The 25362-nt window shown below is 39.4% G+C and overlaps 1 protein-coding gene across 5 annotated transcripts in view; it reads right to left on the bottom strand.

Moving 5' to 3' along the window:
- The window catches only part of MME (membrane metalloendopeptidase), a 132280-nt gene that overhangs the window by 6248 nt on the left and 100670 nt on the right, over window positions 1–25362 (bottom strand). For all 5 annotated transcript variants that reach the window (XM_084769748.1, XM_084769747.1, XM_084769750.1 and 2 more), the window contains exons 16-22: window positions 24733–24836; window positions 17555–17613; window positions 12686–12805; window positions 10981–11114; window positions 10815–10880; window positions 7128–7223; window positions 6757–6833 (exon numbers count right to left, since the gene is read on the bottom strand). In XM_084769748.1, coding sequence (XP_084625874.1) covers window positions 6757–6833; window positions 7128–7223; window positions 10815–10880; window positions 10981–11114; window positions 12686–12805; window positions 17555–17613; window positions 24733–24836 — 656 coding nt within the window. The remainder of the gene's footprint in view (window positions 1–6756; window positions 6834–7127; window positions 7224–10814; window positions 10881–10980; window positions 11115–12685; window positions 12806–17554; window positions 17614–24732; window positions 24837–25362) is intronic.

Below are 25362 nucleotides of genomic sequence, written 5' to 3'. Positions count from 1 at the left end.
TCTGACATGAACTCTGGTGCCCCATAATTGACCACCTCCCCTTAGTGGGGAGGCGTGGCAGAACTCAGAGAAAGAACAAACAGGCTACCAAGATGAGACTTGATAGCCTATGACCATATAGTGGGAGAGGAGGTCTCCCTCTGTCATAGACCTAGGGGAGGGGAATAGGGTGAAAGCGGGAGGGAGGGAGGAATGGGAGGACACAAGTGATGGGATAACAATTGAGTTGTAATCTGAATAAATTAATTAAATAATAATAAAAAAAAGGAAACAGGCTAAGCAAGATACTAGAAAGAAGCAAGCCAGTAAGGCGCACCCCTCCATGGCCTCTGCAGCACCTCCTGCCTCCAAGTCTCTGCCCTGACTTCCTTCAGTGATGAACAGTGCTTTGGAAGCAGAAGCGACATAAACCCTCTCCTCCCCAAGTTGCCTTAGCCACAATGTTTCATCACTGACAATGATAACCCTGACCAGGATAACTGCTGTCTAAATTAACCCCCTTCTCCCTGCCCTATCCTTATCAAAGCTGTTCCAATATCACTACACTGCCATCTCCATGAGCAAACTGCTGCTCATGGGGGCCTGCTTTCTGCTGAATCGCCAAATATATACACACCTGCTGACTCAGCACATGCTGAGTGAATGACCAATCACGTACATGGTCATGATGAAAAATGCACATGGCAAAGGACAGGATGAAGGAAAATGTGCCTAGGTGCTTGTTTGTTTGTTACTATGGGACAAGTAGAAGAGAAAGGCAGTATTGTTTTCCCCGGTGCTCACTGAAGGAAAGAGAAGATCCGCCTAGGCTGTGTCTAAACCTGACTTCCCATGGTGTCATCCTTTAACCCGCTCCGCTGCTCCTTCATCCCAGCCACCGCCTCAATTCCCTGTCCCTGGGGAAGACACCAACCTTTTGGCTGCTTGTGTTTTGGGATTATTACGGGGAGTCTTAAACATATATCACCCTGAGGTTAAGGGTGGGGTGTCAATGCTGAAGGTGTTATGTCTGCAAGTACACTTGGGATGGAGACAACCGGCCTGTACAGGACTTGGATGTCGTTCTGAGGGTTTTAGGAAAGACATGAGCATTCCTCCACTGTAAACAAGGAAGGCCTTGACCGGTCCTTTGATAGAATGGCACCTGGATGCTCCAGAGCCCCAACATGAAGAGTGGCAGCTGTGTCAACATTGTGCACTCAGGTGTCCAGGATCTGGATGGCCACAGCAGGCTTCAGTTGAAGGCTATGACCTAATCTGATTTGGAAGCTACAAGAAGGCAGCAAGTTTAAGACTGGCCCGCGCTGCATGGCAATACCTCTTTGCAGAGAAAAAGGAAACATCTTAGAAGTTAATCGTTTTGATGGTCTTGACTCTTTTTAGAGTCCAGGCTTCACCACTCTTTCAGTGGGGGAGGAGACAGCATTCATTTAGAAACTGGGGAAAGGGCAGTGATGGCAGCTGGGGACCCTTAATCAGAGAAAGGAGCTCTCTGGTTGGGAGTGTGTGTGTGTGAAAAATGGAAGAACCCCAGTGTTTAGCTGTTATGTAAGTAAACCCCTTTCTCAGTGTTCATTGTAGATACAGAAGAGCACGTTCATCAGTGAAAAAATGCCCTAATTCTACATTTTATTCTCTTTCCTTTCCTTCCTTCCTCTTCTTTTGTCTTTCTTTCTTTCTTTTGTTTGTTTGGTTCTTTTTTTTTTTTTTTTTTATTCAGACAGGGTCTGACCATGTAGATCAGGCTAGCTTCAGATTCCTAGAGACCCACATGCTTCTGTTGAGATGAAAGGCGTGTGACCTCCAAGGAAGGGTAATCCTGGGAAAGCACCACTGCGAGTTAGCGACGCCAATACAGTGAGCACATGGACCAGAGCTCTGCATCTCTGTTGTGTTTCCTCTTTTCCCACTCAAGGTTGTCTGACTCTGCGTAATCAGGTCGGCACCACTTCAGGGCTTCTCGTTACTTCTCAGGTTTGTAGTTAGTGTTGAGGACATTTATATATTCAAATATTTGGATAGGTTTTATGAATAATCGTTTTAAAGACTGGGTACATTTTGAACACAATGAATCTCTTCTTTAAGAGTGAGGTCATATTTTGCTAGTGTTGCATACAATGTTTACATGAATTTCCTGCTACATTAAAACTCTGGCACTTGTGTTTGGATTTTTATTAGCAGAAGACAAAAACTGTCATTGTTTCCTTAACAAGATCCATTCATAATTTTTACTCTATTATTTAAAATAGTCAATTGTGCTGGCGCTATTATGTCCTGTGAAATAATCATTTGTATTAAAAAACTTCAAAGATCTAGGGAGCTGAACATCTATGTGACTGAACTAGACTTTTTAGACCTATAATATATTATATTACTTCTGTGTCAAAGTCAATGCATTTTCTTACTTTATTTTTTAATAAGTGAATTAAATGTTTTAAATTATAATTTATTCACATTACATCCCGATTATTCTCCCTTGCTCTTATCTTCCTGCTGGCACCCCTTCTCCCTCCTCTGCCCCTTCCACTGTGCTCACAAAGCTGCCCTGCCAAGGGGAAGTGATCCGGTTGTGGGCACCAGAGTGCATGTCAGAGGTTCAGCGGCAGTCTCTCCTCCCTCCCACGTTGAGAATTAGTTGTCCTTTGGATACATCTGCACATGGGGGTCTAGGTTGTCTGCATGCATTGTCCTTGGTTGGGGTGTGTACACACACACACACACACACACACACACACACACACACACACACACACAGTTTGTTTATTTTGTTTTATTTTTATTTTTTTCCATACAGAATCTCACTCTCTACTTCTAGGTGTCCTGGAACTCACTATGTAGACCAGGCTAACCTTCAACGCATATTAACCAGCTGGGCCCTGCTTCCCAAGTACTCGGATCAAAGGCTTATACCACCATACCTGGCTAGTAAGTGGATTTTTTAAATTACTGAATAAATTGTTTTCAACTAGTAGGTCCTCCGACACCCTGTTATTAGTTATTTAAAATTAATGACTTCAATTCAAATTTAACTGGTTCCATTTATAAAAAGGCTATCCAATCATTATGATTTACTAGTTACTATGACTTTTTCATGACAAAATCATGTTGACTTCACACATATTCCACCCACATTGAATAAAATATGTAGATTAATATATACTAACTGTATTGTTAGACAACTCATCAAAAGCCATCCTGAAAGTTGTAAATTATTATTGAAATAATAATAATAATAATAATAATAATAATAATAATATAAAAATAATTTTATTATTTTTGTTATTATTATTTAAGGTGAATGGAAGAAACATTTCAAAGAGCAGTTAACATAAGCATACTACCATTCAAAAGGAAACTAAGTATGCATAATGGTTGAAAGTAGCTGCATAAAATATTATTCTTACAAACATATTGAAGTTTCAGCTTTGAAATAGTTCACCTTTTGTTCTTGATGGTGTGGCTGCTTAAGTATGGGGTTAATAATCTTCCTCTATTTTGAAAATACTTTTAGATTAAGCACTACACACCAGCTTTGACTAATAACTCAAGGACTGTTGGTTTTTAAAGTGCTTTAAAATATGTTTTACTTCGAATGGTCAGGAAGCAGCCTGTTTCCAAAAGTAAACGTAACCTCAACCTTTGCCAAGGAAATCCTTTTACCTCCAGAGAATAGTAATTTCCTTGACAAAAGGCTGGCCCTCTTTTTAATCTTAAAATATGCACATACTTCTTTTAGTACGAATGAAAAATAGAGATATCTTTAGTGTCAGAAACAAAAAAATTAAAGATATAAATAACTTCACATGTTTATATGCAAATACTGGGATAGAACCCAGTCACTCACTTACCTCCTTGAGTTACTTAAGCAGCACTTGGTGACATCTTAAATTATGCAAACAGAGTAAGCAAGCAATGACCAGCACAGAACTACTAGCTGACTTGGAAATGGTGTTAAGTCTATAACCGATTTTTTAAAGATGTTTTAATTTTACTTTATGTGTATGACTGTTTTGTATGCATGTATGTATGTGTACCATATGCATTCTTGGTGCCAGAATAGGTCACTAAGTGTCCTAGAGCTGGGGTCACATGTGGTTCTGTGCCTCCTGACACATGTGCTGGGAATGGACCCCATGATCTTTGTGAGAGCAGTAAACACTCAACTTCTGAGCCATTTCTATGGCCCTCAAAGTCCATAACTTTCTGCAGAAAACTCTTTACTCTACCAAGTAATCTTAAAACAAAATCCTTGTAATAATTTTCAAGTATGTATAAGTAAGAGGCACTTAGATCCATTAATATGAATCTTCCAGCAATTCTCGCTGTAGCTTAGTCCTTCCATATGAAGAAACTGAGGCCAGAGATCGAAAAATGGCTAGTCTAGTCTTAGGACTCAGACAAAGAAGCAGAAAAACTCTAACAAAAGGCAAAAGAAGAAGGGAAAGGTCACCATCACCAGCACAGGCACACTGGGCTGGACACAAGGTCACCATCACCAGCACAGGCACACTGGGCTGGACACAAGGTCACCATCACCAGCACAGGCACACTGGCCTGGACACAAGGTCACCAGCACCAGCACAGACACACTGGCCTGGACACAAGGTCACCATCACCAGCACAGACACACTGGCCTGGACACAAGGTCACCAGCACCAGCACAGGCACACTGGCCTGGACACAAGGTCACCAGCACCAGCACAGGCACACTGGCCTGGACACAAGGTCACCAGCACCAGCACAGGCACACTGGCCTGGACACAAGGTCACCAGCACCAGCACAGGCACACTGGCCTGGACACAAGGTCACCAGCACCAGCACAGGCACACTGGCCTGGACACAAGGACATCATCACCACCACAGACACACTGGCCTGGAAACTCTAGTCATGAGGATTTCACTAAGTTAAGAGACTAAAGCATAACTAATAATAGTAACAGTGGCCCATTTTATCAAAACAAAATAACATTAAGTATGACCCATGAGATTGTGTTAAAGCAAATATGTTAGAAATGTATTTTAAACAAAAATTTTAATCCAGTGGTCAAGATAAAAAAAAAGTCAGTGCTCAAAAGACACAACTTGTACTTGTGAAAAGCAAATGTGCAACACCGTATTCTCCAAGGATGGCAGGTCATTCAGCAGCCCAATCCTAAGCCCTGTGGGAGTCTAGATCTTTATAGAGATCTGCCTGTGTTCATTGGAACCTACAGAGCAGACGTATGACAAACTGGTTGTCATGCATTTATAATTGTTCTCTGCTATCCTCAGAAGTATATTCTTGTATTTTTAACTTCTAAGAACAACCACAACCACAACAGAAACACTTTTTTAAAACTTGGCAGTGTTGGAAATCAAAGAAAGGAAGGAAGGGAGGAAGGAAAGAAGGAAGGAAGGAAGGAAGGGAGGGAGGAAGGAAGGAAAAAAGGAAAAAAGGAAGGAAGGAAAGGCACTAACAAAAACAGTTTTAAAAATAAAGCTAAAAGTCTCTTGGATTAAATCATAGTGGGAATAGCTCTACAATAGTGCTCTATGGAAAGGAGCTAACCAAAAACAGTCAGTTAGTAAGGGCAAGTTAACAGGACTAACTTTGGCTCACATTACAGGGAGAGCAAAATGCAATAAGCTGTTGTTGTGTGAAGGAATTTTTAAGGAATTGCTAAGGCAGAGGATATTATAATGCTGGTGACAGTGACAGTGATGGCATTAAGAAAAGCTACATGCATTCACCAAAATGTAAGATGTTTAAGTATGCTGCTTATGACTTTACAACCAAATGTATTCCTTTCTCTCACTAGTTAGAAAATTAATGTATTCACATTCATTTTAGATAAAGCTTAAATATTTTTAGCTAATAATGTATTTTTTGCTCTCAAACTCTGTTTTCCAAAGTGTAAAATTTTTAATTTCTTTTTCAGTTTTCTTCTTGGATGGTGGTATTGATCAGCAAGTGGGTGTTAGATGTTACAGCGTTAGAGATGGGAACTGTATTAAGATGCCAGTCCTAACTGACTCAGGGATGTAGAATTCAACATTCAAAGGTTGGCTATGGTGATTCTGTTCTACTTTACTGATCTCTTTCTTACATGTTCACATTCTTCTGCCCCAAATAGCATCCCCTAGTAGCCTTGCTGGGCTGTTCTTTGACCTTGGCTGTAATGTACTGAGTCCTGGAGTGTTGGAGATAAGGTTAATAAATGCTGGAGAACTTCCAACTAGTAAAAGCATCCCTTAATGTAGAATGAAAGTCTTTCTTTGGAGTTTGGAATTGACATTTACAGCCTCCTAGAAATATGTTCTACTAGCTGGTGGTTGCATCAAGTCATTGTTATGAAGTGACATCTTTGCAACCCATCAGGTGCTGGTTTGGACAAATGTATTCTGGAGGACAAAACAATCAGAGCTGTGCTTGTGGAAGCATTACCTGGTGTGATCTGTTGAGCTCTATCTTTGACATATACATAGACACATGCACATACAGTACATATACAAAAACACATGTGCACGATACATATATATGCACATATACATAAGCACACACTTATACACACATAAATTCAAATGTATACACACAAACACAAGCATACACACACACAAGCACACACGTAAACACATGGATGAATACGTGCATATACATGGACACTCTCAAATATTCTTAAATGGTATAGAATAACAATTAGAAAAAGCCAAATCTGAAACATGGAAGTAATGGAGCCAATGCTGGAGCAACCTGGCTACTAGTTATAACTACATACCTGAAATTTCCAGGACTGTGCACATCTGTTTTAATAGAATTGACTGCATACTCTGGCCGGTAGGTCCCACACCACACCTAGATATGAATAGACATTGTAATCATGGAGCATTGTGAGTAGGTTAGGGGAGAAGCAAAATTAATTTGGAATTTTCATTCAATCATTAACTCTTCAAATAATGCTCAGTGAAAGGCAACCAGGAACATAATCATCAGGAACATAATCATTTATAGTGAACGTGACCTGACAATCTTGTTGCAAATAATACAAGTTAGTCAAGTCAAAGTCTCTGTCCCAAGTGCTTAAAGAAAGAAAACTCAGCATGCAAAATCCAGCTTGGATGAAATTATCCATCACAAAAGATATACTACCTGAGCAAAGTTCAAGAAGAAGAGTTGTTTGTGATTTAGATCAATTCCAGGGAGTAATTTTTCTTCACCATTCTTCTTAACATAATTCTGATAGGCCTATGGAGTAAAATAAAAGTGTGTAATTTACAAATTTATACCAAAACATATTGCAAAAGAGATGTGCCTTTTCTATCAGATGACTATAATAATACACTTAGATAAGGCACCCTGTGATGCTTTCATGGATCAGGAAGAAGGCTAGAAAACATCTGCTCAGAGAGAATATGAGACTGATTAGCAGGTAACAAGGTCAGATGATCACACTAAATGTCAGTTTTATGAATGGGTGACTTGAGTACATGATGAAAATCCTACCTCAACATCATCCAGATCACTGGAGAAATGGGTTGCCAAGGGAGTCATCTGCAATTGCTATATTTAGCTTAGTTACTACTCTTAGGAAAGCAGGCTCACACCAGATTTAGTCTGAGTGATATTTGCCAAAAAGTTAAGGGGTTTTTTTTTGAGAGTCTTTAGGGGCTTAGTGTCCTATGATCCCGAAATTAAGGATAGGCAATTACTCTGGTCCCCTCAATACTGGACCAAACAGACTAAGGCACAAAAACATCAGGAGAAAGGTCACTCGAATATCAGAAAATGTTCTGAAACTTTAAAGATGTATATTCGCTATTGAGAAATTTGGTTTGGCTCTGCTGCATATAATATAAAAACAGATCAATAATAAGCTTCTTAGGAGGTTATTTGTAATTACTTTAAAAAATTACATTTGCTTATTTATTTGTGGGTGCACACATGAGTGTGTGGTATACACAAGTATACCATGGTGCATGTGTGGAGGTCAGAGAACAGCTTGCAGGAGCCAATCCTCTCCATTCCAAATGAGTCTACGGGATTCAACTCAGGTAGACAAGTTTAGTGGCGAGTGCCTTTACTCACTGAGACATACAGTCAGCCCTTTCAAACTTCTTATAAAGAACATCCATCAATTACACAGTTAAAAATATGCTTCATTTCTTCCTCTTTTCCATTACCATAGACTAGCGAATCTTTACTGTCTAAAGATTTTGGGATATAGGGAAGGCTTATACCTCCCCCCACTTAGCGAGTTAACAGTCTAGCAGAGAGGCAAGGCTTACATGCCGAGAACTCATAGTGTTGTAAATATTTGTACGATTGTTCTCTTATTACTGCAGCTTTCAGCTTGCTGCAGGGGAGTAGTTGATCAGAGTCATCAAAAGTGCTAATCACTAACACCTACCATTTCCAACACCGACTGCTGCTGACTCAACAGAAGTGATGATTTGAAACACATGCAACAGTGATTGGCATAATACTGAAAATCAGAGCCGGGCGTGGTGGCGCACGCCTTTAATCCCAGCACTCGGGAGGCAGAGGCAGGCGGATCGCTGTGAGTTCGAGGCCAGCCTGGTCTACAAAGCATGTCCAGGACAGCCAAGGCTACACAGAGAGACCCTGTCTCGAAAAACCAAAAAAACCAAAAAAACCAAAAAAAAAACAACAAAAAAAACCCAACCAACCAAACAAAAAAACCTGAAAATCAGTCTTTCACATCACACCTTACACAGGAAACCCTCTCCTAGGGATGGTTAACAACAAAGGCAAGTTCTGTCACAGGCTTACATTCTTTGTCCACGAGCATTTATGTCATAGTGAAGGAAAGGAAAAGTCAGTGGAAGCCTAGCGGACTCTGAGTTGAAAATAAATAGACCATTTGGGGTTACACTGGCCAGGGTACTAAGGAATTAAAATTCTGAAAGACGATGATGCCAAGAATATAGTAGGTTACCTTTGAATATTCAGCTTTGTGTTAATCTGGAGATTACCCCCAAAGGATTACAGATCACAAGGCCTGGGGCACAGCAGGATAAGAATGGAGTCACTGGAGATCTACTGGGCAGGATCTGAGCTCAGCACTAGGGATCAATTGCCTCTAAACTAAGCATTATCCCAGTTGTAGCTAAGAAGTTGTACAAACACGTCCAGAAAGGAGCAAACCACTTCCAATGACTTTAACTATATCTTAGGATAATGCTCAATAATATTCATACAAAATAAAAAATATCCAGTACCCAAAGAAGGATAATTCAAGCTATTTACCATCTATTGAGAAATGGAAACACTAATTACGCAGCATTCCAGGTAGTAGCAATGTACCATCCCCCTGTGATGGGCTGGAACTTTTATCTGACTTCATCTCCCAGGCCTCATACTTGGATGACGCTGTGTTATGGGCACACTGTAGGACTGTAGGTTCCACCAGTCATCTCTCTCTTCTGTGGCGATGCCTCTATTTTCCCTAACCCTCCACATTGCCGTAATGACCTCAAACATTCCACCCATCCCACTTGTGAGAACCTGGTTCTCTCTCATGGATACCTTATCCTTTGCCTTATCTCAAGTAGACTGCTCATTCCCTCATACATGGGCTGGTTTAGGGTCAAGAGGTACACTCAAAGTCATCTTCATTCTTTCTTGTTGCTTCCAGAAATACCATTCTTCCACCTTTTGGGGGAATTATCTATTTTCTCTGACACAGTGGCATTCACTGGATCATCTTTTCATTCCTCCTCGCATCCTCAATCACTGACATCTTTTATGTGAGCTGTGTTGGTACGTAATTAGGCCCTAACATGGTGCTACCAATGAAGCAAAGTCTTTAAAAAGTACTTAGGTGGAAAGACTGCAGCAGCCAGGGGACCTGGACCCCTGTTGGGGAGTTGTGCCTTCTATACTTCACAGGGAAGCCGCATCCATGCATCGAAGCAATAGGGTTGCCTAAACAAGACCTATAAAATGACACTGCCAGTCAACATGCCAGTGTGGATGGAGAAAATGTCACAAGGCTCCACCTGAGATGAAGAGCTACAAGCAGTTAATGGCAGCCTAAGAGGGAAGAGATTCAATTTTTACAGGGATCAGTCTCCTGGTGAGTATCCACTCCATATATACATACGGATCTCATATATATATATATATGAGATACTAAAGAAGAGGAGGTTATGAATTAGGGCACAGGAGGAATTGAGGGGAGAGGAGGGTGTGAAATTCTGAAAAGAATAAGTAAATAAAGTACGTCTTCTTTGCAAGTATAAGTGGGAGGCTAACTGTGAATCTAATAAATATTCCAACGATAATAATTCTTGAAGAATAATAGTTGGGCCAACTGCGTGGCCATATACTGGAGCCATATCACAATCACGTCTTTAACTGTTTCTCAGTGAGCAGACTGTGGCTTAATGTTACCTCTGCAGCTTAGGCTAATTATCACCTCCACAGGCTGCCTCCCCTGCTGGGAAGCTGAGGGTCCCACTTACATTGGTAAATGACCTTAAAATAATCGCTTACATGGACATCTTTACTAAGAAATTTACCAGAGGGGTTATTTCTTAGAAATATTTTGTGTCTTCTGCAGGCTTCTGCATGTTCTCCTGTCTTTGGTCATAACGCTCAGGGCTTCCTTTTTACCTCAGCTCTATAATATCCTATCAACCTTCCTGACCCTTATGACGAACATATGTACAGCCCTCTTGCTCTTCACATGATTGCCAATTTCCATTCTTCACTTCCTGCTTATATATGTCTCTTATTAAAAGCTTCAAAGAAGTGGGTAAATATGATAAATGAGCCCCACCTCTACTGAAATAAGAATAAGACATAAATACTCACTCTGTATGCTTGGCCAATGCCTCCATTATCGGCAATGTTTTCTCCTAGTGTATTAATTCCATTGAGCTGTTTAAAGAAAGATTCTCTATTAGGATTGTTATAGAAAGCGCCAGCATTTCACGAATGATTGAATGCCTGAAGCTTTCCCGGAGAATGTTGAACATACATGCTGTCCACCTGCTAGGTCCCATGTGAAGTTGCCATACTGGTACACCATACACTGTGATTGGTCTTTAAAATTATTTGCAGACTGCTGTGTCCACCAGTCAACGAGGTCTCCATCTTTGTTAAAATTTCTGCCTGTAATATATTAGTAAAAAGAAAATTCGTTACAATAAGAATAAGATTTTTTAATGCTCTTTGTTTTGTAAGTGGACTTGTTGAAGTAGCTTCACATGTGGTTTTAAGAAAGAACTTATAATTGACCACTTCTGCTCTTTGCATTTTGCAAAACTATAAAAATCATAGCAAGGATACTTACCTGCATACAACCCCTCCATCTAGAGATTACTAATTTAAAATAAAAAAGGACTAAAATGTGGCTGTGTGAGTGACCATGAGATGGGACAGATAATGGGAGAAATTGCTAACTCCCCTGACCCCTGCATTCTCTGGGAAAGCCTGACCTCTACCTGCCAAATGTGCTGTGGAGTCGATAGACATTTTATCCGCTTGGCTCACGCTACCACACACGAAGCTACCAGATAAATCCTAACATTGAAAACATGTCTTGTTATTCTGGATGTTTCCTACTTGAGCCAAGACTGTTTAATTTGATATTTTTAAACTTCAAAGGGTCAACAATTTTATTCTGGCACCCATTTCATGTTTCCAGACCCTTTAGCAAAAGAAACTCCTTTTTTCCCTCTACTTTAACCACAAAGAGAAGTGCTTTGTTTTTCTATCCCGGAGTTTTCCTGCTAGATTTAAACATTAATATTTCTCTTTTTATATCCCCAAATCCACTCATATTCTTTATATGTTTTGACATTTAATTTGATCATCTTTTAAATATTTATGGTACACCAAATAGGAAAAGGGTCATGAAACAAAATTTGAACTTGCATGGCTGATACTACCAATTCTAGGTTTATAACATTGCACAAATGTGTTATATGCCTCTGTGTGTTTCCATTGGAAAAATGGGAGTACTATTACTCAGTATTGGTTAAAACTGTCTTAATTAAGTTAACAGAGATCACAGTAAGTAAGACTCTCTTTAAGGTGCAGCTCTTCCTGTCTCCTCTCTCTGGCTTCCTAGAATTCTGTCTATTCCATGTTTTATGAACTAAAATTTGTTACAGTTTTTGCTATGGCCTTTTTATGTATCCCTGTCTTTATTTCAATTTTGTTTGGCTGTAATTAAAATTGTAAATCTTCTTGGTTGTTGAGGGATGCATATAAAAATTTAAATGTCTACTGTCTACAAGGTTCTAAATTGTGTATTAAGCATAAAAAGAAAAAAAAAAACCACAAAGTTCCTGACTGCAGGGAGCTGATGTGCCACACAAACAGAGACTTGGATGAATCACAGTCTCTGGCTTTATCTGAGACATAGACCCTGCCCTCTGTGAGCCTGGAAAGCAAAGTCAAATGCAATAGGACGGAGTGAGCATCATTGCTGCTATGGACGAACACCATTGTATTTTCTCAATGTGAATATTTGCCTTAGTCTCTCAGAGTGTAAAGCACACATTTCCTACTGCCCATTATTAATGTCTTGAGGTTTTTAAGAAACATTTTACATAGACTACTGGCTATGTAGTTACACTTAGGTCAGCAATATACTGGAGTTTTGTAATGATAAATTATAACTCTTAAACCTAGGAGGATGTATCTCCGCCAAAGGAAAAATGTCACCAATACTTTACCATTGTCATCAAAGCCATGTGTGATTTCATGTCCGATGACCATGCCGATGCCTCCGTAGTTCAATGAGTTGGACTGCTGAGCACTAAAGAAGGGTGGCTGCAAAATGCCAGCAGGGAAGACTAAAGGAGAAAAGATGAGAGAAGATTTGGGAAGATTATCTGTAGCATTATCGGTGACGGCACCATGCTTGCCAACCTGTTTTCCACCGTGTCAGGCTCATTCAGGTAGATAGCAAATGTCTGGTATGACAGAAACCAACACAATCATTTATTATTGACGGTGGCAAAGTGACTGAGCCAGTGCTGTACATGCCCTATGATTTATTCATCACAGTTTGCCTGCCAATCTCTTTGAATTTTTTTTTTTTCTGTAAGGAGTTTGGGGCAAGGAAAATATATACACTACAAGCCCTATCCCTTGTATAAATATCTGGAAGGAAGAGCTACTCAGTAACATACATTTCTGTTCAATGTTAGCTCTGAAATTATATCTGTCCACAATACTATCTAAAATAAACTGCCGTTAAGTCAAACGTATCCCTCCATCATTTAAACTTATTTTATTTTCACCAGGGTTCCTATGACTACCTTCAATTCTGTTTATTTTCTTGTTTATAGTTGGAGTCCTTCTTTATCTGGTTTGCTTATTCCCATCCTGGAACCCCAGATCTCAGCCCTATGAGATCAGAAATGCATGGGTTTGTACACACAGTTTCTTATGTACTCTTTGGTCCCATTTGCTTTTACACTCATTATCTCTAGAGCCCCCAAACAGACAGTGCTTGGAATGTAATTAGTACCCAGAGAAATGTGTTGACTGTTCTTTAAAAACGTTATTAGGTACGAAAATCTCAAAAAATAAAATTATTTTTATTTTTAAAGTTTGGTAGATAAATGAATAGTACATTTGGCATAACATCTGTATTAAGTTGAAAACTTTCTCCATTTTGATGCCTCACAAACACTTCACTGTGTCAAACTTCACTCTTCTTTCTAGATACCTGTCTCTTGCCCATTGTTTTTCCTAATGGCACCTAGCAGAAATGATAATGTTAACAGAGTGTAAGCCCCAGCAGGGAACCTCTTCTGTTGAGCTCAGGTGCTTCTCTCCCTTTACAGAATTTGCACATCACACGTAGGCACATCCTGTTGTTCCTTCTGGGAAGTCTGACAGCGCATCTTACCTCACACTTGTTCCTCATGGCAAGAATGACTAATTTCCTAAGAGATGTTCTCACTTCCTGACCCACCTATAATCTATCCTAATCTAATCTACGCTCTTATTCTATTCTGCAGCCAGGTTAAATTGCAACAGTGGTCGTTATGCCTCTCCGGTTAAGGACCTGGGAGGTCATCATTTATCAGCAGATGGCCAAAGAGAAGCATCCTGTTCCTCACCCTAGATGACATCATACTTCCCTGCTCTCCTGGTCTCTAATGTCCACTCCCTCTGTAGTCCTTTGCAGTTGTCTTCCTACAATAAATGTTCCTGCTAAATGTCCGGTATGTAAAATACACTAATGTGTTTCAATTATTCTTTTCTTGTAATATATTGCCTCTATTTAATGCAAAGAGACCATTGTTTTGGTTCAATTTTGTGCATACATAGTTAACCCTTGACCTTACAAATGAATGAAGATGGATGTATATAATTCATTATATATATATATAAATACATATATATATATATATATATATACATATATATTTCATGTTTTAAAATTTTAGTCCCTACTAGGTAACATCAACACTATGTTCTGGAATTGATAAAGAATCTGTAATATGAGCATATATTATATGCAAATCTCTGCCTTTGTAGGGCTTTCCTACACAGGATATCAAGAATATAAGTGAAAAACCCTGATCTTAAGTAACTAAAACAGATGAGAAATTTAAGATCTAGTTATCACAAAGTAGCAAATATATTTGTTTAACAGGGTAAATATGACCTACCATTTGAAGAGATTCAGGGGTAAATATTAGATATTTACAGAGGTGACTTTAAAACATTCTAAGCAATAACTTTAGATATTCCAATATGTTGGAAAGTTGTCATTGCCACAACATTCAAATGACAATATAATAAAAGTAAACCTTTGTCCTGGGAGAGTTTTGGAGAAAGTCATAGCTCACGTGTATCTGCCTTAGAGAAAGACTGCCAATAGATTATTTTTAGCTGAAAGTATAAAAATTATATGCAGCACTTTATTAAGTTAAACTGAGCATTATCTCCCACACTATGTACTTTGATTAAAATCCACCCATTATATAAAATGCTCTTATGAAATGTGCTATGAAGGCTAAACATTAACCACAGAGATGCAGCTGACTTAATTACAGCCTTAGATGCCATTCTTTAAATAAGTGATAGGGTTTTTATGGCTCATATTAATACTAGTCTTCAAGTTCAGCCTGGCAGATTATGAGCTCATTTAACTTGGTCAGCTCATTTTTTTAAAGGGGAATTTGCTCTTTTAAGCTCACTGCTTCACTAGTAAACACAACAGTATTGCTAGTCACTGACAGGTCACTTGTGCATTATCACAGCTGACAGCTGGTCAGTTAAATAAAGTGAAACGGTGGTCAACAAAAATTTTTTCCTTCCTATCTGCCTGAACACTTACCCCTGCCCCAGTAATTGTACCCTGATCTCTTCAATGTTTCAAGCCATCTCAACCTTAAGATATTTCAGACACACCGCTCAAGTTTGCTTTGAGGTGAGATCTGCGGGTGAGACAGTACCAGATCTGGCAATGTCCAGGGTCTTTCTGCACTTCATTGAAATGAAATTATGCTGTATTTTCTGCCCTGATACAGAAATAAATGTCTAGCTGCCTAACTTCGTGTTGAAAAGCAATTCTGCTAATAGAGTTTTGATGTAGAAGTAGATGTAGATCTCACACTGACGGAGTGATGAGGTTTGGGGGAAGGGCTGGGAATGAAGTTCAGTGTGTGTGTGTGTGTGTGTGTGTGTGTGTGTGTGTGTGTGTGTACGCGCGCGCGTGCGCGTGCATGCGTGCACATGCATCATGTATAAGGCCCTAAGTTTAATGTCCAGAAATATCTCTCTCTCTCTCTCTCTCTCTCTCTCTCTCTCTCTCTCTCTCTCTCTCTATGTATCTATCTACCTATCTATCTATCTATCTTTCATCTTTCAAGATGCCCAAGTGAAGAATCTCCAGTGAAAAGGCCATTCTGAGGAAAGTTTCCAATTGGTTTTAGAAATATTTTTACACCAACATTGATTATATAGGTGCTGGGGAGTTGATTGTCAAATAAATTTTGTTTGGTTGAAATAATCTTTTCTCTTTTCAGAACATATTAGCTTAGACTTTGAGTTAATGGGTTTTTTGATTAGATGTACATCTTAGTATCTACCTGCTATATAAAAATAACCGTTTCAGATTCCATATGCAATCCATTTTTATACCATGTACCAAAGTAAATGACAGATAAAGTTTTATTTCATAAGCAAAAGCCATAAAAATACTAAAAGAAAATGTATACAATGTCCTACTATATCTCTTCTGAAGCCTAAAAGCACAGGGGAAGGGGTACCTAAACTTAAAATAAAGAGACAGGATTTAAGGTTTGTTTCTAAGTAATGATAAATATCTTAAGAGGCTTTTAGTAATTTCTATTTCAAATCAGTAACAGATTATAAAAAAGTGATGCTTACTACAGACTTAGAGATTTAAAAGGAATAGATTAAAATAATGCTGGGAGTTTCATTTTTTAATTCTGTACCACATTTCAGCATAAAGGAGTCCCTGTGGAGAGGCCTGCTCTACTGCTTCACCTCTCAGTATCCAGTGGGTATTTCTGTCAACATGGTAAAAATCTGAAACACACACACACACACACACACACACACACACACACACACACACACACACACAGGAGTCTCCTTATATATGAAAAATAGACTTCAAATATGCCAGGTTTTCCCAGAAAGCAAGAAAATGTATCTGTGCCTTTTGAAGTTATTCATTTATTCTTCTTACTAGTCATGCATGTGTTCATTTCAATCATATTTTATGATATTATTATTAGTGCAATGGAAGTTATTTTCTCTGATTTAAACAAAAGCAGTTTCCCATAATTTCCTGTGATAAAGTCTAACCCAGCTGTTGCAGTTTCCTTTCTGTTGCTTACAGCAAGAAAGGCTTTACATACACCTCTTGGTTACAGTCTCTCACTGAGTGACATAGGAGGAGGAGTGCTGCCTGATGGCTTCTCTCTCATACTCACACTTAGCTTGCTTCTGCTATAGCCCAGGATCACCTGCCCAGGGTGGTGCTGTCTATTACACTGGCCCCATCTACATCAATTAACAATCAAGACCAACTGCCCAAAGACCAGCCAATTTGATTGAGGCTTTCCTCTCAGATGAGTCTGGTCTCTGTTAAGTTTACAGCTGAAGCTACTAAGGCACTAGGAGGGTTTCTCAACCCTCTAAATTCCTTGGAGGCTTTGGAATCTCCATTAAAGCCAGACTGGTGAATTACCAAGAACTGGGTCTACAAAGAGTTGTCTCTTGGATGGTCTGAAACTTTAAAAGGCTGATGCTCAGTAAGCCTAAGAGTTGGTATAATTTTTAAAAGGAACTCTCAAAAAGTAAATAGGAATAAGGTAAACCATTTATGGTACAGATTGGATATTACTGGAAGAAACAACTACCTACTGTGGTGTGGACTAATTTTAATTTTCCCATTACAATCAAAACAGGTACAACACAGATACTTCAAGAAGTGAACCAATGACTCAGTATCAGCCTTACTTTTAGGGGTCTTAAAAACTGGGCATACACCAAACCGTGGGCTGAGAAAGCTGAGGGATACTAATGAATTATTTAGGAATATACCTTACCTATTTGATTTCTGCCTGAAGAGTAAAATGCATTGACCACAGCTGCTCCACTTATCCACCTATGGAAGACATAAGTAAGAACTTGTTACAAATGATACTCCCTTATCTTACTCAGTCGGCTTACCACAGAAGTGAATGTTAACTCTCTGTGTGAAATATGACCAACAAATTGACATTAGCACACTAGAATTAAAACTCATCGGAATACATTTCTATTGCTTGAAAATTCAACATATATCCTGGTGTACAATCTGTTACTACATCTGCATGGATTTTTGTAGGGGCACAAAATCTATTTTTGTTTTTCTTTTTCTGTTTTTAGTTTTTTGAGACAGGGTTTCTGTGTACAGCTTTGCTATCCTGAACTTGCTTTTGTAGACCAGGCTGGCCTCAAACTCAGAGATCCGCCTGCCGCTGCCTCCCAAGTGCTGGGATTAAAGATGTGGGTCACCACGCCCAGCTGATTTCACAAAATCTATTGCGTCTTTTCAGAAGCTGTAGTAGGATAAAATTATATTGAAATGTTTTTAACTTTGTGCTTTGATACTAAATTGTTCCAACAATTCTGGAATAGATGACAATAGACGAAACATAGGCTAGTAAAACTTCAGATTCAAGTAGCTTTCAATTTTTCCATTTTCAGTTCACAAGAGCCCTTTTAGGAGCTCAGGTGTCTTAGCTTGAAACACGGGACTTCAGATTATTGCTCCTTAAATCCTATTTTTCAAATGCAACTCTGGGAAAGATAGTACAGTGGTTCAGAGTAGGAATTGTTCTTTCAGAGGACCAGAGTTCATTTTTCAGGAACCACATCAGACAGCTCCCAAGTGCCTGTAACTCCAGTTCCAGGAGATCTGATGGCCCTGGCCTCTCAGGGCACCTGCACCCATGTGTACATACCCACACACATATACATGATGACAAATAAAAGACAGATTTTAAAACATATATATAAAAATGCAACATTGTAGCTAATCGAGGAAAGGTATAGTTTCATATGCCTGCAAAGTAAAAACCAGGTGGTTTTTAAGTTGAGTTGTCTGTCTGTTAGTCCATACCCTGACTCAGGCTCCACACAGAGTTTAGAGTCTATAAAACAAAGGCCCTCAATATAGAAGACTATAATTGTGAAAAATAAAACAGTTCACAAATAATTGTTATACAAGACTATAACAAAGTTAAATAGAGAAGGGAGTAAACACTGGCCTCATGAGTCAAGGGCTGAAAGGAGCTCTTGTTCTTAAGTCTTTCTGCATAGGCATCACGGAAGATGCCTGCCAATCATGATGCTCTACGCATTTATGAGCAACGTAAGTACCAGTCCCACAGTAACAATATACACTATATTTCCCCTGAAAGCGGACACTGCTTGATCTCAGATAACCTCTTACTTAGCATTCCCACATACAGTTAAGGCAGCCATGGACTACTGTTTTTTACTACTTCAGGGCAACAGCCAGTGCCACCATTACTACCCTGCCAGCAGCACATCACAGTAGCACAACAATTCAATATCAGACCTCTCTGCTCTACCAGGTAAGCAGTACAAAGTCAGCATATTAGTCATAATGTCAGGAGCTATTGTGGGTATCAGGTTTAAGCACTATTTTAATCTCTTAAAAAACAACTGGCAGAGACCAATATGTATCAACCATGTGAACATTGTTGTCTTTTGACTAACACAATGAAAACTTTACATAAAAAGATGCATGACTTTACAACAATCTCTCTCATATTTTCATGAACTTCTCTTTTAGAAAATAATGAGCCTGGAAACGGTGAAGAATGGTTTCCACGTGTTTTCCTATTAGCTTGTTATTGCTGTTATTTTAATACAGTAAACACTTTAAGCAGGATGGGAAAGATGTATCAAATACTCCCTAGCTTCGTCAGAGCTGAGCCATGAATATTTTTTAACATTTCCTGCTAGTTGATTATTACAAGAATATATCTTATTGTTTTAATTAAATGCCACTTGCTTACTACACAATTTGTGATGACTCACAAGAAAGGCAAGTGTTTGTAAACCCAGGATACTAGATTAAAGAGGAGAAATCGGAACTACACAGAATAAGTGGTTCTTATTAATGCAGCTAACAAACATACAAGGAAGATGTTTGTGTGGGCAAAAGTGGAGCTAAGGGAAAGTGATGTATTTAGACCACATTTGCATAGGTTCACATGGGTACCCTGACTAGGGCTCACGTGAAGCACTTTGGAGCAGGTGAAAGGCTCCCCATGGACAAAGAGCTCAGACAGTTCTAAGAAAACACTGTTGCCTGATTTGAAAAATATTCCTGGTGTAGTCTCAACCCTTTCATAGCAAATGTGGTAATAAGACTTAGAAACGAACAGTTTGTAATTATTAAAATTTTGTTACTAAAGTAATTCATAAAAATTTCCATGCTCAGTGACTTTGGGGTTACTTTCTTAAATGTGAGTTCTGAGTTGCTGGCAATAACTGTGCATTTTATGGGTAATTACAAATAATCATTATAAATTATTGGGCTCTGAACTAATCAAAAGTCCAAATAGTAAAGTAGGGAAAGTGGCAATTAGAACTGTTTTAAGGCCCAGGCATAGTGGTGCATGCCTGTAATACTAGTACTGGGGCGGCAGAGGCAGGGAGATTTCTGTGAGTTTGAGGCCAGCCTGGTCTACAAAGTGAGTCCAGGACAGTCAAGGCTACACAGAGAAACCCTGTCTCAAAAAAAAAAAAAGCAATTGTTTTAAGATTAAACATTATCCTGAGGTGGGCAGTGGGAGGGGGGCTTGTCAATGACTAGATATAATAAACTAATGCTTCAGGTAACTCAAACATAGGACCAAATGACACAGACATGACAAGATGGACTTCACACAATATCCCCTACCTACTTTTACTGCTTTTGCGAAAATAAGTGTCATCCCTTTTATTTTAGTGCCTTTCTACCCTTCTGGTCCATTACTTTAAGGAGTTTAAGATTGCATTTTGATTAATGTTTGTAACTCTCCAGCAGGGAAAGTTTTACATATTAAAATGTCTACTGTGAATTATATCTTCTAAAAAATAGGTGGCTATTTATGATCTTGGACACTACCATAAAATTAGAATTATAGTGGTAGGGCTTACGGAACACTAGTGTGTACTATTGTGCCTTTTTCTCTATCAAAATCTTTAATGATATGTCCTTAGTCCACTCTCGAGAATTATACAGCTTCAAAAGCCCAGGGCATTTTGACCCAGGTCATAGTCAGAACTTGAAGTACTATAATTATATCAATTGTTGCATCTTAAGTTATAGTAATGATAACAAAAACACAGTGTCGAATACTTGTGGTCAGTTATGAAATGTCTCATATATCAGTGGGGCTGATAAATTAACAGGATAAACTAAATAATTTTTAAATTTAATAGTGCTGGAATAAAAATCCTAAGTCCCGCTGACTTCAGTTCATCTATTTAAACAGAGATGCTTTTATAAAGGAAACTCAGAAAATTCCAACCATGGCAGTAGCACATGGAAAATAAAATGCACGTAAGGAAGACAAACAAAATCAGAAACAAATGGAGGTGCTATTGCTCTATGGTAGTCCTACTGTGTGCCACCTCAAGAGAGCCTACATAGGTAGCCTTCCACATGTACAGGCCAGACCATGCAATATTAGATGTAGGAGAAGAAGCAAAACACTTTGTTTCCCCAGTTCGCTTCCTGCCACCAGTGGTTTGGGTATGTGTGAGCACGGGCTGTGTGGTTGGAATGGAGCAAGCAGGTAAGCAAGAACTTAACTTTTATATAATAATTATTATTTAATTTTAATTTCTGAAATGCAGTTTTGTCAGGTAAGCTTTTATTTCTCTCTCTCTCTCTCTCTCTCTCTCTCTCTCTCTCTCTCTCTCTCTCTCTCTCTTTTAAATTATCAACTTGTCCTCAAAGACAGACTCACTCCAAGTTGGAGGTATAACACTAAAATACGCTTGAGAGCGGAGCCAGGTGTTTGCCTTACATCTCTTTCTACCCTGAGGAAGCTAGGTGGTGATGGAATGAAGGGGCACAGGCTTTACAGCAGGCAAGAAAAGTAGATATGGACCTCAAAGCTCAATAGCCTTTAAGACAAAGTGAGCCCAGTGGACTGCAAGAGCACTTAGAATAGACCTCTTTTCAGCCACTGTGAGGAGCTTTAAAGCTTAAAATAAAGAACAAGACCATTAGTACCCTTCTCCTTGGAAGTGTTCGAATTCTCAACATCTATTCTGAGAGCAACTCCTTTGAAATCAGCACTATAATAAATAGATTTTTTTTTTTTTGTGCCTCCTTCAAGTATTCCTGGGCAGGTCTCAGATCGCTATAATCTTTTATACTTGTTGTTCTCAAATGCTTCCCACATGCTTTCATTGATCTTTCAGATCACCCTGACAGTTTAGATGGTACCCTCGGTCTGCAAACTGAGTCACTACATAGTTACTAAACTCTTTATCCTAACGCAGGTACGCAGTAAATGATACAACTGGAGAAATATATTTGTGTGAAAGAGAAAGGCGGCCTGCTTGCCTTCCCATCAAATTCCACCACCAAATTGCTGATCCACATGATACACTAATTGGATAATGCCTATAACTAAGGTACAGTTGATGTCTGAAATTGTCTGAGGACAAGATCCTCTTGATGCAGAACTGGGAGAATCCACTTTTCCTGATAACAGGCAACCCTAGGCTCCCAGGGAAGAGCCAAAACCTCCTGTATTCCATGTGACTCTTTGTACTTACCTAACCTGAGACAGGAGCCCTGTCTGTGAAGGCAGCTTCACAAAGAGAGTGACAGCCCTTGTTTTGCCTTTAACTTGAGCCACTAGGACTCAGCACAGTGTTGGGAACACGATAGGCACTCGACAAGCATTTGCCTCTATCAGTGAGTACTCCACACAGGAAAGACTGACTCAGACCCCATGATCTGGGAAGAGGAAGGGCATTGCCACTTTGCAGCCATAGAGTGCTGTGGCAACCAGAATGGTACCCCATCTGAGCGTGAGCCTCTCGAGAGATTATATACAATGAGAGTACCACAGTTCTTCTGAAAGGCCCCAGTTAAGCGGAATTACAGAACATCTGGATCCTTTATTGTGATCTCTAGGAGCCTACTGATTTCAGTCTACCCTCATCTGATTATCCCATCCAGAAAGCCCAGCAGGCATGAAGCAAGGGAGATATCCAGCGAGTCAGTGATTATCATTTTGGCTACTCTGTTCGATTCATTAATAACTTAACTCCTAGATGGTAGTCTCGAAGAATGATTTACCAATTAGAATTTTTTTAATGTCAATATAAAAATCTAAAAACCTCATAAGAAACCCTTATTGTTTTGTTGTTCATGAGCACACATCCCCTAGGCCTGGAGGTTTATTTTTGTTCTGTTAAGTCTAAGTGAATAATCATGTTAGAAGAAGTAAATGGTTTTAGATGTGTTATTTAGTAATCTTGTCAGCATTTATACTCCCAGTTCAGTGCTATTTTTCTCATAGCTGGACATATTTGAAATTCCTCAGCAATTGCACCAAATCCTCAGGAGGCATCATGTTCAGGATAAAAAAAAATATGCATAGGCATCTAGAAACCATATGAAGTTTTATAATTATCCAAATCCCTGATTTTTGCAGGTGTGAGCTGTTCACAAGGACAAGGGGAGGCTCTTTAGCCAAATGATTAACTTGGACATATCGCCTGCACATTCCTTGAGATTAAGTTTTTAAAAATTGTTCAACAGAAAATAGCCACAGTGATGTCTATCATCACCAGCTGTGGACATAAAATATGAAGATGGAAGCATTTTTATTTTCTCCGCTGAATTAACTCTACCAACATTATTACAAATTGGCTATTGCATTTGCACACCCTATCGACATGTATGAAGGGCCCACATTCTACTGGTGGATGTTGGTTTCTTCTTTCTACACAAGTCAATTTCTTGAACAACGTCAAACCGTGCTTGTGCCTTCACTGAAATTTGCAAGGCTTGGGTGAACAGAAAGCTGCCAAGGTACAATGAATAAAGAGACAGCACTTGAATCAAGCCATGTAGGGGCTCCTGTTAGATGAACAAAGGAAGAAAGTAGGCCACAAGCTAAGTGTGTGACGGTGCGCACTTTTATGCTTAGTGCTCAGGAGGCAGAGGTAGGAAGCTCTCAGTATGTTTGAGGCTCGCCTGACCCACAGAGCAAGCCCAAGGACAGCCAGGACTACACACACAGAAACCTTGTCTCAAAACAAAACAAAATAAAAGAACAAACAAAAAATACTACAAGTTCAGAAGTAGTGAGGGAAGGATGGGTAGTTTGGAAGCATGGCGCACAATGGGAATTTTGGACCGAGGTGGGATAACCATGAAGGAATTATGGAGAGATATTGGGAGCTAGGGGAACTTTGGACCATTTCAAAGGCCCCTGCTTACTGATCTAAGTAAGCAACAGGAGTCGCTGGGAAAGTTTGATCCAGAAGGAACATGGCTCAAGCTGTGTCATCGAGACCCTGGTGGACAGCAGTGTGAGGATGAAGTGAAAACATGGGATACTTGGAAATAAAAGTTTTATAGGGCTAAAGGCCTTGGAAGAAGATCAACCTTAGCAGGGCTGTGGGTTTGAGCACTCAGGGCACATGCAGGTCAATGCCCCAGGTATTATCTATCAAGTTGAAAAACAAAGGTCAAAACTAACAGTCAGTAGGAAGTGCTAGCATGCTGAGGTTAGTAGTTTCCAAAGGCTATTTCTCAGAATGATCCCTGGCATCTCCTGTGTAGCCTCTGCAGGCTTAAAATAAGTATCACATGAAGCAAGCAGGTGGGCTTGTGGGGTGCTTGGCTAATAGAAAAAGAGTAGGGACTGATAGCAGAAGAATATTCTGGATACAGAGTAAGGCCAACGCACAGGCTTAAAGAGCTTAGTTGCATTAAGCCAAGATGTTTCTGAGAACCTTGTCCAAAAAAATGATAGTTAGAGGAGACGACAATGTATGAAGCCTCTCAAGAGATGAAGGTAAGTATGAGGGTGATGGCTTATGAAGAAAGGCTTTGATTGAAGTTCCTGGCCCATGTTGTTAATACAGCATGATTACATGTTCCTATACTTTCTGAGGAAAGAGGTACTGCAGTGGTCAAGGAACCTGAGCCAGCAGTTTGAAGGTCTAGTAGAAAATAGACTGTACTCACTCGTCTTTGTCCACCTTTTCTCGGAGCTTCTTCAGCTGCTTGCTTTGGCTGAATTTCAAATTTTGAATTATGTTTTCAAAGTATTCATCTTCCTTGTAGTCCAACTGCATTGTGTAAAAGATTTGGGGGAGAAATATTAATGCCAACACCATCATGGTTTTGTTAAAAAAAAAAAAAAACAAGTTACTACAGTTAAGAAACAACATTAAAGGTATGCAAGGGTGCTTTATTTATTAGCCTTGTTTCATGTGGTTCAGTCTCGTTCTAGCTGAATCACAATTTCAGCATATTCTTTGATAACCAATCAAATGAAACCAAAGGTCAGGCCAGCCTCACAATACTGATGTCACTGTCCTGATCATAAGTGTGTATAACCGCACCCTGTTTGCTTAGTGCCCGCTGAGCTTGGCACTGTTCTAGCATTTTAAATATACATTACACTCATTTGATCTTTCTGATAATCTTGTAACCTAAAAGCCGAGATCAGCATTTTAAAGTAGGAATGTGAGGTGGAGATATTTCTGGTCATTCGCTGAGATGTAAAAGTGTAACAGAGCTAGAATTTGATGCCAGGTATTTAGCTTTGACTCTGTGTCTGCGCTCTGGCCATACACTCTTGTAGCAAAAAAC

Source organism: Acomys minous (genome assembly GCF_964271855.1).
Source record: "Acomys minous genome assembly, chromosome: 19".
NCBI classification, from domain to species: domain Eukaryota; kingdom Metazoa; phylum Chordata; class Mammalia; order Rodentia; family Muridae; genus Acomys; species Acomys minous.
This window is presented reverse-complemented; position numbering and strand designations above follow the sequence as displayed.